Source organism: Nicotiana attenuata, unplaced genomic scaffold, assembly GCF_001879085.1.
Source record: "Nicotiana attenuata strain UT unplaced genomic scaffold, NIATTr2, whole genome shotgun sequence".
Classification (NCBI taxonomy): domain Eukaryota; kingdom Viridiplantae; phylum Streptophyta; class Magnoliopsida; order Solanales; family Solanaceae; genus Nicotiana; species Nicotiana attenuata.
Window position 1 is genome coordinate 327295 of NW_017671093.1, and position 18297 is coordinate 345591.

The 18297-nt window shown below is 35.1% G+C and overlaps 1 protein-coding gene across 1 annotated transcript; it reads right to left on the reverse strand.

The window, feature by feature from the left end:
* Positions 1-1052: 1052 nt before the first annotated feature.
* LOC109205878 (MADS-box protein CMB1-like) lies at positions 1053-17762 on the reverse strand. The gene is made up of 8 exons (XM_019368639.1): positions 17442-17762; positions 16036-16114; positions 6649-6710; positions 6377-6476; positions 3378-3419; positions 3247-3288; positions 1589-1719; positions 1053-1393 (listed from the first exon to the last, which is right to left on the reverse strand). Exons 1-8 carry the CDS (start codon positions 17624-17626, stop codon positions 1315-1317), a joined length of 720 nt encoding a protein of 239 aa, XP_019224184.1. The 5' UTR covers positions 17627-17762; the 3' UTR covers positions 1053-1314.
* Between the last annotated feature and the right edge of the window lie 535 nt (positions 17763-18297).

Below are 18297 nucleotides of genomic sequence, written 5' to 3' on the forward strand. Positions count from 1 at the left end.
TACTTACTTTCTCTATATATATTATGTTGTCTTTTATTCTTATTCGTACAGGTTTATAGTGAGTGTCTTGTCATAGCCTCGTCACTACTTCATCGAGGTTAGACTCGACACTTATAGAGTACATGGGGTTGGGTGTACTCAAACTACACTTCTGCACTTCTTGTGCAGTTTCCGATGTTGGTCCTAGCGGCGCATAGAGGAAATTGCTCGGATCCGACTCATTCAGGAGACTTGAGGTAGAGTTGCATAGCATTCGCAGTCCTTGAAGTCTCCATCTATCTTGTTCTACTATTTACCTAGTTTCAGACAGTTGTATTTCATTTCAGATCATGTTTGTAGTATTCAAGACGCTCATGTACTTGGACTCCGGATTTCTGGGATTGTATAGACTGCGTTACTTATATAATTATTTCATGTACTTGAGAATTTATCAATCATTAATTATCATTATACTATTTTTAAATTGTTAAAATTGGTTATTCTTTAGCTAATGTTGGCTTGCCGAGCAAGTGGATGTTAGGCGTCATCACGGCCCCATGGTTGAAATTTTGGATCGTGACATAAAGCCACCCCGAATCTGAATGACCAAAAGGGAGTACCTTCTTTCAGAACTCAGCAAAGAGTAGGGTACTTCTCTGATTAAATTCTCGAATCAGTTTTTCAGCTTCAAATTTTTTATTTAAAAAAAGAAAAGACAATTCAGTGTACAACGCATCCCTTCTTCTCGCAATGCCTGGGGAAGGATCACATCCTTAAAAGTGTGATATAGATAGCCCAACCTAATGCAAGCATAAATTTTTTATTTTAAGTTGAAAAAACAAAATTGTAGACAAACATTGATTTGCTAATGATATTTCACTATTTGCCACAAAAACAAATATGTATGTTATAAGTAGTTCAAGTTGATCTTGACAAGTAAAAAGGCATTTTCCTACGTATGTATATTTATGATGACATGTTCGAGAAAATAGATGTCTTTCCACGGGATGGCTCAAACCGCCATGGCCTAGTAAGCCTACTTGCATTAATTCCATGCAAGGCAAGAATAACTTAACTGAAACAAGAACAACGAGTCTAAATTAAAATTAAAGATGTAATTTGACTTATTACATGACATATATGGTTATGCTTTGCGTACTCATTAACTAGTTTACTAATCATGCCAGCAGTAGTCTTTTGAAAGTCTGATACTTGAATTGTATGTATGGGAAAAGTTACATTTATTAATTTTTCTTTTCCATTCTCAAACTGCATTAACTTAATTTCTTGTAAAAGGTAGGGTAAGTGAATTTGATTCCCCTTTAGCTCCAACCATCAAAGCATCCATCCAGGTAAAACTCCAGTAGCATTCTGTGTTGATTGTTCTATGTTATCCCATGGCGCTTGATTGTACCTGAATCCGTCACTTTTAGCTCGACTTATAAATTCATAAATAAATATATAGATACACACACACAATGAAATTAATCTGAATGTAGATATATACGATCACACTCATTTTGATTCCACTTATGTTAGAATTGCGCAACAACTTAAAATGTTGCAAAAAAAAAAGTGTGGTATTGCAACAAGGGCAACATTACCGTACCTGTTTGGCATTGTATTATTGCACTGCAGAGGCTGAAAAAACTCCTGAGGCTGAGCAGGTTGATGTCTAAATTGTATATTTTGTTCTCCAGTATCCCAATGAGTTTGGTTGGCTACATAGTTTTCATCCAACTGCCAGAAGCATTTCATAGAGAAACAACTGTTAACTTCTTTTTTTTTTAGTATAATATAATCCATCCACCCAGGCTTTCACCTCCCGTGGTGATGGGGGTTTGACCTGAACCCCTACCTTGTAAATTATTTGAAAGAGAAGATTACAACGGACCCTTACCTTGTAAATTATTTGAAAGAGAAGATTACAACGAGGGGAACATATAACCTTACCTCAAAAGTTACTAAGGGATACACTCCCCTATACATCATTAGTACAGGACGCCCCAAATAAAAAGTTCTTAGAAAAAAGAAAGGAAAACTTTAGGTGTAAATTGAAGTTTTCTTGTAAAATCGAGGGTAATTGTACTTTTGGTAAGTCAACTGTCAATTCATATTAGTCCTATGTTTTACACTTAGATATGTAGTTTTACACTTTTACTTGTATTTATTAGCTGCATTATTGCTAGAAAGATTAAACAACTCATTTCAAACGAAATCTAGAACAAATGAGTCAGATACAATAGCACAAGGATTAAGGGTGTGTTTGGTAAGAAGAAAATGTTTTTTAATTTTTTCATGTTTGGTTGGCTTAAATATTTTGGAAATATTTTTCTTATGAACTCATTTTTCTCCAATTGGAGGAAAATATTTTCCTTATCAAGGGAAGGGAAAACATTTTAAAAAACTCCTTCTCAACCTTCCCTACCCTCACCAACCCACCCATCCCCCCCCCCCCTCCCAAAAAACATTTTTTTTTTCTTTTTCTAAATTTCAGTTTTCCGCTACCACCTACCCTACCTACCCCTCCCCTCCACCCCACCCCACCCGAACTAAAAAAAAATATTATTTTTTTTACCTTATTTTTTTTATTGCAAATTCAAATTTTTATTTTTTCGTTTTTCTGCACCACCCACCCCCGCCCCCCCCGAAAAAAATATTTTTTAAATATATTTTTCAGTTTTAGTTTTTTTATTTATCGATTTAAAGATTCAAAATTTTACAAGTTCCAAAGTTATGAGTTCGGGGGTTTATGGGTTTGGAAGTTTACGGATTTAGAAATTATAAAGTTTACGGGTTAGAAATTCCGCAGTTTCTAAAGTTTAGCGGTTCGAAAGTTTATGAAAAAAGTGAGTTCGGAAGGTTGTTGGTTTAAAAGTTTATGGCTTCATGTTTATTATATCTAAATTATTTATGAATACTCTTGAGAAGTCATTTTCCTTAATTTGCGTACCAAACACCAGAAAATGAATAAGATTATTACTTATTTTCTAAGAAAACATTTTCTTGAAAAATATTTTTCACGGAAAACATTTTCCATTATACCAAACACACCCTAAATGTAATATTATCCCATAAAATAACGGAGTTGTAGAGGGAAAAAACATATGAAAGTACTACTTTGAAAAAGCAATAATTCTGACATTTTTATCCCAATAAATCACATGAAATTACGTAGATGAAGGTTTACTATTATAGCTTTTCTGGATTTGTCCATATTTTTCTAGTTGAAAAATTAGTTGAAACCTTATTTAAGAGAGGTTGTACCTTTATCTTCAAGGATCTATTGATTTCAAGAAGAGATTGTTCCTGTTGAAACAGCAGAAGAAGGCATACAATGTCACATGAACCGTTGAGCAATGTTCTCTTGCTTACTTTGGGGAATATAAAATACGTACCTTTTGTTGAAGATCAGAAAGTTGATCAAGCATGTTTTGCGTCTGGAACATGTTCAAGAACTTGTTAAAAAAACACTCTGAAATCTTGCAAACTACTTAGCATCTTTTATTAGGGTATAAGCTCATTTTAGGGAAATTATCAGTTATGTCAGCCCATAAGCAAATTAGTATAAAAATTAGTCAATTCATTACCAATATTAGCCAAATGCTACCAACATTAGTCAATTAGTTATTTGTAGCCAAGAAATTAATTTTTTTTTTCTTTTGAGTGGGTGTTATTGGAATTGATTAGGTGCATCTTAAGCCGTTCGAATCTCAATTTTGGAATGATTTGATGGAGTTTTGAGGTGGTTTGAACTGAAAATTCGAAGTAGAAGATGAAAATCGAAAAAGATAATGTGTAACACATTGTATCATTTATGTATCACATATATATCAAATGTATATTCATGTACACTTATGTGTGAGATATATATGTTTGATACATGTATCGCACAAGAATTTTTTAAACTTGGTTTTAACTACGGATTTTGATACCAAACTAGTTCTAATCACCTCGGGAAAATGTATATGTATTCCCCCCCCCCCCCCCCGACCTATACCCGGATTCCCAACTACACACTTTTTCTTTGCGGGAATCCTATTACCCCCTAAACTTATTTTAAATGTAATTATTTGCACCCTTAACGCTGACAACCAAACTCTTGGCAAGTGGTGAGCTACACGCGCCCCCACATGTATTTTTAGTACTTTTTTTGTTCTTTCTTCTTTTTCTTATCCTTTTTTCTTATTTCTTATTATTCTCATTTTTTTTTGGTTATTTCATTCTCTTTCTTTTTGTTTTGGTCACCGGCGGCATAAAATGGTGGTCGTCGGAATTTTACAAACACCATTTTTTCGGCAAATTTTTTTTTTCCGGTGACAGATTTTTGTCCCGATCTAAGTGTGTTTTGTTTAATAAATATATATAAATTTTTCTTGAAAGTGTAATTTATGTGTGGGAGGAAGAGCAAAAGAAATAAAAACGAATATAAGCTGAGAAAACTTTTTCCAGTTAAAATTTCAATACATCATTTTTTTCCGGCGTGGGAAGGTTTTTCGATGATGAATTTCCCCCCCAAATCTGAGTGTATTTTGCTTTGCTTATGAATAGATCTTTTTGAGAGTTTAATTTGTGTGTGAAAAGAAAAAATGGAAGAAAAACGGTTAGACAAAGTCGCCGATGAATGAATATCCGCCGGAATTAGAGAAGAAACGAAAAAAAAAAGTAAAAGAAAAAAGACAAAGAAAAAGGAAAAGGAAAAGGAAAAGGAAAAAAAAGTAAGAAAAAATGATAAAAAAGAATAAAAAATAATCTGAAAATCATTTTTTAAATACACACACTCTGCCACGTCAGCGTTAAAGGTGCAAATAATTCCATTTAAAATAAGTTTAGGAGGGTAATAGGATTCCCGCAAAGAAAAAGTGTGTAGTTGGAAATCCGGATATATGTCAGGGGGTACTTATGCATTTTCCCAATTACCTCCAATCTTGCTCAAAATTTTGTATATTGCCTCATTTATATGTTTTCAACGAATTCCAACCATACCCATTGAAAAAAATTCTTTTTGTGTATTTTCTTTAATATTGTATATCATTAGTAATGAATCTTGACTCCAAACTAATCTGATTCACCTTCGAACTTCCTCAAATTTTATATATTGCCTCATCTATGTGTATTTAATGAATCGCAATAATATCTATTGAAAAAAATTTCTTTTATTTCCTATATTTTTTTAATATTGTATATCATTGGTAATTTTTTTTTTTTTGGTAGTATAACTAAAATGGCTAGTTGTTGGTAAATAGTGTCTTTTTTTGGGTACATTTTGGTAAGATTCCTATTTCAGTATAGAAGGAAGCCATATCTTTTGAGCTTAAATTAATTAAGTGTGATATTTGTTCTTATCAGTTTAATATGTGCCAGCAATTTTCATAGCCGGCCTAGCCGGCCCCATGGTCAGGCGCAACCAACAAGGGCTTATCCGCTTTGACTCAGACCAGTTACCTCAAAGCTTTTGGGCTATGATTTTACCCTGTTGGGGTTTAATCCGAAATGTGTCAACGGTTGAATTTTGAGTTTAATATGGCTAGGACTCAGTATCCTCGATAAGGTTTGCCTTACCGTACGAAAGGTACCGACTCTGATACCGCACTTATTAGGGTCCAGACCCAATTGCTAAAGTATTGTTTGCTTTGCCCTGATATGGCAAAGGACTCAATGTCTTCAAGGCTTTTGAGACTCGCGATTTTCCCCTATGGGTTGTAATCCAATAGATGTCTCAACAGTTGAATCCTGTACTTGGCGTTATATGGCCGCTAAGTTTCTCCACCCATTCCGATGTGAGATATACGTGGGGCAAGTCTCACGGCGAACCGCCTTTCAAGTTCAACCATCGGTGATGCGGGGATTATTACACCGTCGAGATGATATATACTCAACTTTTAAGGGGGAGCCCATCGCATTAGCTTGCTATCGGGGTTCTTGAGTGTTGCACTATTAATGCACGGGCATGGCGCACCCCACCAAAAGAAAAGTGTAAAGAAGGAATTCATATTTAGGAAGAAGGCACATGATCTGAAGCCATGGGCGGATTTACGGGGTTGGAAGGGGTTCACCCGAACCCCCTTCAACGAAAAATTACATTGTATATATAAGGTAAAATCTGTTCTTTATCTCTATATATTATGTTTTGAATCCCTTTGACATAGTCCAAAAGTCGTAGCTTAGTGGCCAAGGGGGTTCAAAACTTTTGTAAGGTCATTGGTTCAATCCCCACTAGTTATAATCTTTTCTAAATTTTTTTGAACCCCCTAGCGAAAATCCTATCTCCGCCCCTATCTGAAGCTTCTAAAATATTCACATGGTCATCTAAAGTAGCCATGCTACTGAAAGCTGCAAAGTTAGCTTGTACAGAAACTGACAAATTAAATAACCAGTAAAGGTGCATAAAACATACCCTTCTTGACCTTATTTGCCTCAAAGATGAATCCAGTTGGCGCTCAAGCTGTTCCAGCTCTTTTATGTTTAATTGTCCTAAGTCTTCTCCAAGGATATGCCTAAAGATTATGAAAAATTAAATTCGATCTTATTTAGAACTAAGGACGAAGAATAGAAGAAAGAAGATCAAAAGATCATATATATGATTGTAAATGAAAAGTCAAAGTGAAAGATATTGAAGCACTCTTTAATTTCAATTATAAAAAATTTTCTAAGTATATATGTGCTCACCTTTGAGACTGTTGTAGCACTTCCACTCTTGCTTTCAGCTTCGTATATTCCTGGTAGCTATTCTGTTCCAATAATAGCATAATAGTCAAATAATACTACCGCCGTTAAATGATTTATTAAATCAGTGACAGATCATATATCATACTCCCTTCGTTCCAGTTCATGTGAACCTATTTCCTTTTTAGTCCGTTCCAAAAAGAAAGACCCCTTCTTAAATTTAGAAACGATTTAGCTTAAACATCCAATTTTACCCTTAATGAAAAGCTTTTATAATTACACAAATACTCAGAACTCCTTTCTGACATGTTTAGGACTACAAATTCCAAAAGATATCATTTTTTCTTAGACTCCGTGCCCAGTCAAACAGGTTCACATAAATTAAAACGGATTAGAGAACTATATTATAAGTATGAAGCCCCAAAGTCAAAAGTGAATTACTAAAATATCTAAAAAAAAGCTGAAAGACCATTTTATCCTTTCTTTGAATGCTACTTTTATATATTACTTTTGTATCAAAAAATAAATTTATCTTCCAATAAATAATAATATATTCTATAATCTACATTGAATCAGACGGTTGAGAAGATAGCATGAAAGATAGATACAGCAAATGATAAATGTGTACGTTGCATCCTTTCAACTCCTAAATAAAATTGTATTACTCGACAGCCTTTTATTTCGTGATTAGAACTATTTCATCTTCTCTTTGACACTGGTCATCATCTTTTCTCCTGCATACAGAACTCATCTACAAATGTCAAATAAGGTGCATCATTTTCTTTCATGTTACTTTTTACGAGGGTTTTGTTTATGCCATATCTTTTTGTTATTCCTTCTTTCCAACTATTTTTTATATAGAGTGGTTGGATTATGTTTTTAAATTTTAATATGACTGTCAGATCTAAACAATATTTTATGATACCAATAAGCTAAAAAGTGAACTAAGTTTTTGGGACCGAATTAGGAAGAAATCTAAAGTTCTTCTCCTGTATTGATGTGTTTAAGCACAAAATGTAAAGTATTTCTTTGACATCCAAAGAGGTTGAAAAGATTAAATGGTTAACTTTGACAAATAAGAAAAAATTAACTTATATTTTGAGTTTATGAGTTCTGAATTCTACAAAAGGTAACTTACTGGATTTTGAATAAATTATTTATGCATATTAAGTATATTTTTATATACAAATATATAATTAGGTACAATATGATTTCTACCTAATAAATAAACAAGTAAAAAAATCACTTGTCCCGAATTAAATCTTGATTATTCATTTTTGTAGGTTCAAATATCTAATCATCTTGACCTTGATAAATAAGTCTGTATGGGATGATCCAGATTGTTCATCCCAAAAGATTTATACTTTATTCTCTCATGTACAATCAAACTTCTCTATAACAACCATACTCGATAACAAGACTTCCTTATGAAGGTTCATTTGGAACTAAATTTTCGTGTTATGCTATAACACATATTTTTATAACAGCACTTTATTATAACGGTTAAAAAATATTTAGATAATTATTTTAATAATATTATATTTTACAAAAATTGTAATATATAACTCGGCATACACGTGCAACACACATGCCGAGGAATTAGTTTTTATATTATAAGCGTGAAGTTCTTTAGTGTGAGATTAATTTACTAAAATATCCTTTAGAAGTTAAACGGCCAATTTATCCTCTATCTAAAAGTTAAATTACCTTCCATTAAGTGGTTAATTAGCTATTTAAGGATCCTATTAAATGGTAAATTATGGCTAACTTATCAATTGGAAAGGAATTTTAATCACCACCTAAGCTTTTTCATCTCCTACCATTAAGCTAAGCAGTATATATAGTGGTGTTCATTAAACTTTTATTCTTCGAAGTCAAGCTTTATTCATGTGCACCAATGATTCATCTGTTAACAAAGACATCCGTTACCAAATTAATGTGATAAGTAAGTATCTTCACTCTGCTGAATAATATTATCAGTTTGCTAGATAAGTTTCCTAAGAGTATTCATGAAACTGTATAATCTTGTTTATGCAAATTTTATGAAGCACGCTTCAACAGTTATTAATCTTGTTTAGTACTTGCGTGTTAATTGAAAATGTGTTTGCGTTTTCCTTCTACGAACTGTTTCAAGGAACTGGTTTGCATTTTTGTAGTTAAAAGTTATATTCATAGTAACTAAGACTGATAAATTTTAGTTGCACTTGTATATATTCAACTTTTTGAAGTTTGAATCAAACAAAGGATATCTAAGTCGTGCAATTATATGATTTATATACATCAATTGAATTTATTTTATGTGAGTGACTATTATGTATCTTTGGGGTTGAGATCCAGTCCAGTACAATTTGGTCAAGTATTATTTAATGGCAACCCAAGATCGCACCACATCATCTAAGTAAAATCTGATCGCTCCTATTTATTTGTATTATATAAATTAGAAAAGATATTCCACCATTGTCCTATTCTCTTTCCTACCTCTCTCCTCTCTCTTTATAGATTTAAGGCAGAATAGCCTAGTAGACACTTGTACTTATCCCGGTTGGTCATGCCGGTCCCTGTACTCAATAGTTTGTCAATTGAACACTTATACTTGTTCGAATTCTATATATTAAACCCTTTTCTGAAGAGGTCAATGGTGCGTGCAACACAATCGTCTCCACGTTGGACTCCACATCATTATTTAGTGTCACATAAGAAATAATATGTTAAAAATTAAATAAAAAACCCCCCAAACCCTATTTCCCTCATACACAGATTGTTTCTCTTTCATTGTCTATTTCCCCTTCTACGCTCCATCTCTCTTCATCTTCGTTTCTCCTTCTACGCTCCATCTCTCCTTCATCTTCATGCGTTTTTACTAAGCTTTGTAGGATTTTGAATATAATTGTTTATAAGATGAAGAGGGTGAGATACATGACTGGTAGCAGCCATGGCCCATTAGTACCTTTGCCCCGAAACCACTACGCTATCAGGAGCTAATGACTGGCAGACTGAAATTGGACCAAGTTTTGGCAGAGTCAGTAAATGACAAGCTTGTATTTCCTTTTTTTTTTTGTCTTTGTCTGTGTTCTCGTAGAATATTATAGTGTGTGCAAATCCTAATATTATCAATGTTTATTAGGTTAGGACTTGGTAATGGTAGGAATCCAAATTAGTCTCCTGATTTTTCAATTTTTCTGTGAAGTATGTTGGATTCCATTCTGGGTTGTGGTCACCAAGTTATATCATTATATTATGGTAATTTTGGGGAAGATAGAGTAATTTTGAATGCTTTTTCAGATAAAAAATTAGGGGTTTTTGTTTGTTTCTTATGGAGTCCCTTAAAGGTGTAATTTTATCAGGGGAGATTCCAAACAAGGACGAAAAAGATGGAAAAAGTTAAGGGAAAAAAGAGGTGATTTTGCTAATGCCGAAAGAGAGCTCCAGGTAGGTTCAACAATGGAGAATGAATGGAGAATCGAGAAAAAGACCAATAAATAAGAGGAAATATTATTGTTAGGGCTTTTTAATAGGTCTCACGCCCCTAAAAGGTGTGTGAGTCACGCACTGAAGCCAAGTCAGCCATATAGGTTTAGTCAACGGTCATAAGAGTTTAATATATAGAATTTGAACAAGTATAAGTGTTCAATTGATAAACTATAGAGTACAGGGACCGGCATGACCAAGTGAGACAAGTACAAGTGTCTACTAGGCTATTCTGCCTAGATTTAATAAGAACTTGTTCCTCAACGGAATCATATTTCCATGTCATTCCTAGCTATCAGTTTCATTCTTCTTCGGTGATTCATCATTCATACGAACACCAAACACCGAATGATTGGAAACGAGTTAGCATTTGAAAGATTGTATTTAATTGGAGAGATAATAACCAATGGCCTTCCTACGAACACTGAAGCCTTGAGTGTGTTAACATCACTGCATTCCATTGATGAACAAAAGAGATTGAAGAAAACCCTAAGGTTTCTAAAGTAGAGAGATAAGAGAGAGAAGGTTGATCGGTCACTAGAACATTCAATCGACTTGTGTTATATTATTCTACTACTTAGTCTATATACAATTACACACGTGTATATGAAATGTACAACTAAAAAATAGAGCTACAACTAGAGCTACAAAATTGTTGGGTTTGGTGGACCGATGGATTGATGCACTAATGGGTCTGTGTTAATAGACGATGCAGCTTCAACTTCTGTTGTTGGGCCTGATCTGCAATAACAGTGTTAACACACCTCCCTCCCCTTCAAGCTGGAGGCTGAGAACACACCAAGCTTGCAAAGAATACCATAGTGAGGCTGGCCAGGAAATTCTTTTGTCTTGATGTTAGCTAGCTGTGCAAAACTAGGAACGAAATTGAAGGAACTAAGGCTAGAATTCAAACATTCACGCAGATAATGACAGTCAATTTCTATATATTTGGTGCGTTCATGGAAGTCAGGGTTCTTGGTTATGTGTAAGGCAGTCTGACTGTCATAGTAAATAGGAACAGGGCTGCAAATGTGCAAGCCAAGATCACCTAGAAGTCGAACCAATCAAGAAACTTCAGCAATAGTCTTCCTCAAGGCCCTATACTCAGCTTCAGCTGAAGACAATGAGATAGTGGGTTGTTTCTTGCTTTTTCATGAGACAGGGTTTCTACCAATAGTGATATAGAATCAATAAATAGATTTGCGAGAGACGGGACACGCTGCCCAGTAAGAATCAGAATATCCAAGAAGAGAAAAATCAGAACTGCTGGAAAGAAGAATACCCTAGGTGGATCATTCAGAAGATACCTCAGAACATATAAAGCAGCCTGCATGTGGAGCACTTGAGGCTTCTAAAGAAATTGACTCAAGTGTTGCAGAGAGAAGGAAATATGTGGTCTGGTATGTTATAAGAAGTTGAGCTTGCCTACCAATCTTCTGTAGGTGCTGTGACCAGTGAGTGGCTCTCCCATGTCCAATACCAACTTGGAGGAAACGTCCAAAGGTGTCAGAAAATAAACTCAGCAAGGAGATCAGAGGTATCCCTGTGTTGAGTCATAAGATAACCTTGAGGGTGTTGGGAAACTTCCAAACCTACAAGATAGTGAACTGTTCCCAGATCTTTGATCTTGAACTGGGAATCCAAATAGGATTTCAAGGAATTCAACTCAGAGACATCATCCCCATCTAAGAGGATTTCATCTGCATATATAGCTAGGACCACCAAAGAACTAGAAGATGACTTTGTGAAGAGAGAATAATCATTGAGGCTGGAAATATAGCCCCTAGAGAGCAAGGCTTCAGACAGTTTTGAAAACCACTTTCTAGAAGCATGCCTGAGGCCATAGAGGGACTTCTTGAGCCTGCAAACCAGTGGTGAAGAGGTGGAGGAAGAAGGCTAGGGGGAATCTTCATGTAGACCTCCTCACTTAGGTCACCATAGAAAAAGGCATTGTTCACATCAAGCTGAAAAATAGTCCAACCTCTCTTGACAGCCAAGGTCAACAAACATTTAATAGTAGTCAACTTGACCACAGGGGGAAAAAGTCTCAGTGAAGTCAATACCCTCCTTTTGAGCATCCCCCAAATAACCAGCCTTGCTTTATACCTTTCAACAGATCCATCAGCCCTTTGATTGATCTTATAGACTCACTTATAAGGAATAGTTTTCTTGTTAGGTGGTAGATAAATAATGTTCCATGTCTGGTTTGCTTCAAGAGCCCTAAATTCTTGTAGCATAGCCTCCTGCCAAGCAGGGTTTCATGCTGCCTGCTGGTAGAACTGGGGCTCATGCATATGAGAATCACTAAAGGTATGAACAGAGAATTATAAATGAACCTTGATCATGGATGTAAGCTTTAAGGACAGAGAAGGCATTACTCTTACCAGAGAGAAGATGTGTCTAGGTCACTCTAGTATAAACATCAACTAGAGTAAGGAAATACTTGAATCCATTATAGGTCTTAGTGTTATAGGGTCCGCAAATGTCAATATGAACTAGTTGAATAGGAGCAGTAGAATGTATAGAACTATCATGAAAGGGTAACCTTTCTTGTCTAGCCATTGGGTAAAGAAAAGATTGTTTAGAAGAAACTTTATCAGATAAATAAGAAATAGACTTCATTATATGATGCCAAAACAAGTCCATTTTATTAATGATGGATGTCTGATTACAAGCAGAGTCAATAGCAACAAAAGATAATTGATTGAAGCAAGAAGTAAATGAACTTGATTTATTACTAGGAATTGAACTAAATTGAACCATAGAAGTACTAAATGAAGATGGAAATAGTTCAGCATCTAGATGTAGATAGTATAATCTCCCACCAACCTTACCAATTACCAGTGGCCCCTTCAGAGAAGGGCCCTGTAAAGACAATTGGTTTTGGTAAGTACTGCTATGAAATCCAACTGTGTAAATGAATGGAAATTAATTTGAAGTGGAAAGAAGGAAGAAGAAGAACATTGACTAATATCATGTCTAAGGTTTAAAGACCCAGCTGATATAACTTTTACTTTATAACCATTAGGTAAAGTAACAAGGAATGATTTAGGTAAATATGTAAGGTTTTGAAGTAAATGTTTATGTGAAGTCATGTGGTTAGTGGCTCCTGAATCCAAAATCCAAGGTTGTACACCTAGATGTGAAGATGCACATGCATGAGAAACAGGCGAATCAGTTGCATAAGCATTGAAAAAACCTGCAAAGTGAGCAAATACAGAGTCTTCGCTGGAGGAACAACAGGATACATCCCAGTAGAGAGCTGAACTTGTTGAAACAGATACAAAATATGTTTATATTGCCTCTTGGTGAAACCATGAGCTAATTTATTAGAGGAAGCAACAGAACAAGAAGGAGGAGAGGCATATGGAATCTTAGTCTGGACACAAAAAGTTGATATTTCTTGTTCTTAGTGAATTTATAATCAGCAGGGAATCCATGCAGCCTATAGCATTTGTCCACAATATGTCCAATCTTCTTGCAATACTTGCAAGACACAGGATTGACATTCTTTTTTGGAGTCAAAGTTGACTCTCTGAGTGAAGTTCCTGTTGTTGTTGTTGTTGAAATGAGTAGAAGAAGCCAGAAAAGATGCAGAATCACCAGAACTAGGAGCACGTGGTGTTTCTCTTTGGCTCTCATCCTGTTGTAGGATAGAAGAGACTTTACTTATGGGTGGTAAGGGACTCATTGTCATGATGGTGCTTTTGGCAGTGAAATAGGATTCATTTAACCCATTAAGGAACTGAAACAGCTGTTGATCTTCTATGAACTTGGGAAGAGCTCCACATGAACAAACAGGTCCCGCATAGGAAGAATTTAACTCATCCCAAAGTGTTCTAAGTTTAGTGAAGTAATTAGTTATGTATGAAGAACCCTGGACAGTTGTACTTATCTCCCTCTAAATTTGTAGATATTTTGAGCTATTAGACTACCCCAATTTCTCATCAATGTCTTTCTCGACCGCTTTGGCAGTCTTAAAACACATTATACTTGTGGCAATTTCTCTAGACACAAAATTTATGATCCAAGACTTGACCATATCACTACATCTTTCCCAATAGGGGTAATAAGGTGAGTCTGGACTAGGTTGAGTTATTCTCCTATCTAGGATCCCTAGTTTGTTCTTGGCAGACAAAGAAGTAAACATGCTACTTCTCCAAAGAACAAAGCCAGAGCCATTAAAAGGTATCAAAACCCATTGGCTACTAGGGTTGTCCGAAGGGTGTACATACAGGGGATGAGAGGGATCTAGGGAGAAAGGTACAAAACCTCCAGAGTTGGAGGTCGTGGTATTATCCACATTATCGTGAATGCTACCTATAGCAGCAGGCTCAGTGAAACCACACAATCACACATATACAATCACCGAAGTGGAATCAACTTGAGGAGAATAACAATGTCTACACATACGACATGCAAACCACATAATATGTCTTAAACATGATGAGAATCAGGTTGTAAATTTGTAGATAGAAGAATATCACCGGCCTTCTGAAATAGAGAAGTAAATTCTGAGTAGGCAAAATCCTAGGACGAAACTCGCATGAAGTAAAAAATGCCGATAACCTTTGGATTTCAGCAACACATGACCATGAGAGTCGATTCCAGCACAAAATCGAAGAAATCTCCAATTTTGCTTTGAGGAAATCACGCTCCGGACGAAAATCTCAAATCACCGAACCAAATGTAAGAGACGAAAACTCCGGTCAAGGGTAACATCAGAGTGAAGCTTAGGCCGAGATGAAACTGAATCCCTGCTCGGATACCATGTTAACATCACCAGATTCCATTGATGAACAAAAGAGATTGAAGAAAACCCTTAGGTCTCTAAAGTAGAGAGAGAAGAGAGAGAAGGTCAGTCAGTCTCTAGAACATTCAACTGACTTGTGTAATATTATTCTACTACTTAGTCTACATACAATTACACACGTGTATATGAAATATACAACTAAAAATAGAGCTACAAAATTGTTGGGCTTGGTGGACTGATGGACTGATGCACTAATGGGTCTGTGTTAATGGGCCGTGCAGCTTCAACTTTTGTTGTTAGGCCTGATCTGTAGTATCAGTGTTAACAAATTGCTTGGTAATGGAGAAGCAGTTTCTAAAGGAAGAAGATGTTGGCGACAATTTTGAAATCTTTGAATTGAAGGAAATAGAGGAGAGAGTAGGAAAGAGTAAAGGACAATGATGGAATATCTTTTCTATTTTATATAATAATACAAATAAATAGGAGTCGTCAGATTTTACTCAGATGATGTGGTGCGATCTTAGGTAGCCATTGAACAATACTTGACCAAATTATACTGGACTGGATCCCAACCTGTATCTTTGTAATAAATAAACTACTTACTTCTTCTTTGGAGATGCACGCCATGAAATTGACAATGATCTATTATATCCATCTAAATGCAGGTATATGTTGATCCAATTTCTACACAGCTTCTACAAAATATTACTTTTATTTGATAACAACCTATTAATATGTATGCAGTTATGGAAAGGCTGAGGTTACAATTTCTTTTAAATATGATGCGAACTTTAAAAGGTGAAACGTGAAATATCACAAATAAGAAAATTATTAAGTTGAATATTTGATTGCTATGTATTTAGTTTGAGCTTGCACTTTTTCCGTTCTAATTTCGTGTAACTCATACACACTTATTCTAATATGATGTATATTGTTTTAAGAAGTTTGTACTTATACTATGAAACACACGTGCAACGCGCGTGTTAGAAAACTAGTAAAAAGAAACGAAAGGAGTATATAATTTGTTACTGTTTAATTTTACCTAGTTCATCCAAAGAATCTAATTCGATGAAACTTGAAAGAGAAGGTAAAGATAAACTGTTCCCTTTTTTTTTTAACTAAATAGTAAATTACTAAGTCAGTTACAAATCAAAGGGAGATGAATGAACCTGAGAATCGGTTGAAGATTGGCCAGCTTCAAGGTTGGAGTAACTGCATCTGTGATATCTCTCCAGTGTCTTGGATATACTAGAAAAAAAGGCAAATTGTAGAATAATGACAATGTTAAGATAATAATTAAGTAAATAAAAGTGGTGCTCTTTCACTTCTAAATGATATCAGACAAGGCAGAGATTTTGAGTTCAAGTCTCACAGCGACTATTAATCAGAAAAGAACTTCCATGTGCTCTAGTCATGAAAAAGAATCAAGCCCCGCACATGAGAAGGTATATTAAAATTAAGTACATAAAACTTTACTCTCTAATACCTTAAACTTTTAGATGAAATAGTCATACTTCTACAAGATTTGGGAACATCGTCTAGAAGCCTAGAAGGATGCTTTATTTACTCATAGACAAGAGGTCAACAAGTGTATTTTACCATAGTATTAAAAGTAAAGCCCAAACCTTTTGGTACCTCTCTGAAAGTCCTCATTTATATGAAAAAATATAATTTCTCATGCTATGTTTCGTTCTCACCATGTTATGTAAGTCTTATAGAACGATTGTGAGACCAATAATAGTATATGGGGGTAAATATTGAGGATTTGTGATCCAAAGTATCCACATTATGAGTGTTCTAGAAATAAAATATTCAGATAGATAATTTTATCATACAATGGACAAGATTAAGAATATCAATTTGACAAAAGGAGGGAAGGTTGTTATACTGGACGATCATAAGTTGCTATACTAATTAAGGTAAAAATGAGAATTTCTTCCGGAAAAGCAAAAGCGCTATAAAGATATGATTATGATTAATTTAAAGCTTAGACTGAAAGGAAAATCTCAAGTCTGCAGAAGAAATACTCAAGCCACATTAATTCTTTTCCAAGCTCCAGCAGCTTTAGACCCAGATTATAAGGCTTTTCTTTTGTACTAGTTGAAGAAAAAGTGTAGATAATTAAACGAAGAGAAAATGGAGGTGGAACATCAAATCATAACCAAAGTTGTACGTATCATCAAATCTTAAAGACTAGAGCTTTATTTACTTCATCTAGTTACATCTGTAATTTACAAAAGCAGAAGTTAGATCTTCAGATCAAATGGCAAAATTGTTTTGCACCCTTATAAGTCAGCAACCACTAGTCCTACTACTCTAGGTTAAAAAAAATCTAACTCAGATCTCATATCTATACCCAACCAATAAATAAATAAATAAATAATCCAGTATAATCCCGCTAGTGAAATCTGGGGAGGGTAATTTTTAGGCAGACCTTACCTCTACCCTGGGATACAGAGGCTATTTCCGATAGAGCATCGGCATACCTCCCACCAAGAACTCCCCACCAATTAAAACCAAGAAAAAAAGTTAAAGAAAAGAAAAAAAACACCACAATATATGGACACATACGTACCTTGAGCTGCTGCAGAATTCATAGAGCTTGCCGCGGTTAGAGAAGATAATAAGAGCAACTTCAGCATCACACAGAACTGAAAGTTCATAAGCTTTCTTCAGAAGTCCATTTCTTCTCTTAGCAAAAGTAACTTGCCTGTTTATCTTGTTTTCTATTCTCTTCAGTTCTACCCTTCCCCTTCCCATTATACTAATTTCCTTTTTTTTTTTCTCAAATAAATATAAATATTTGAGAAAAAGCTTTCAAATATATGAACTCTAATAAGAACTGTATCTTTTTGCAGTTAAAAAGCCTATCTAGAGTCCATATCTTCTGCTTCTTCTTTACTTTCTTTCTTTTTATTGTAGGGTTGGTGTGGGTGGGTGGGGTGGGGGTGGGGAAAATAGCTTTGTGGGTCAGGTCTTAGGTTTCCTGATATATAAATACAACGTTGTATTATGTATTTCTATACTTTTATAGATATCAACTTACATCTTGTGAAAAATGCATATATGGTCATACTGCAAAGTGCTTTTTTTATATTTTTTCTGGTTTTGCAGGTTTGGTTTCTAGAACTAATTATACTATTATTCCTAGGACGAGAAAAGACAAGGCATTATTTTCTTTACTTCTTTCCTTTTCTATTTATTCTTCATTTTTTTATTCTTTTGGAGGTAAGGCTGAATGGTGGGCCAGGCCCGGGCCTCAATGGGCTAAACGGGCCTGGGCTTAGCGGTCCCGGGCTTCGTGGGCTCAACGGGTAGGACCAGCCCGTGACGGGCCTAAGCCCATATGGTCCTGGGCTAAATGGGCCGGGCTCGTGGGCTTAGCGGGCCTAATGGGCTTTTTTTTTAATTTTTTTTATTTAAGACAATTT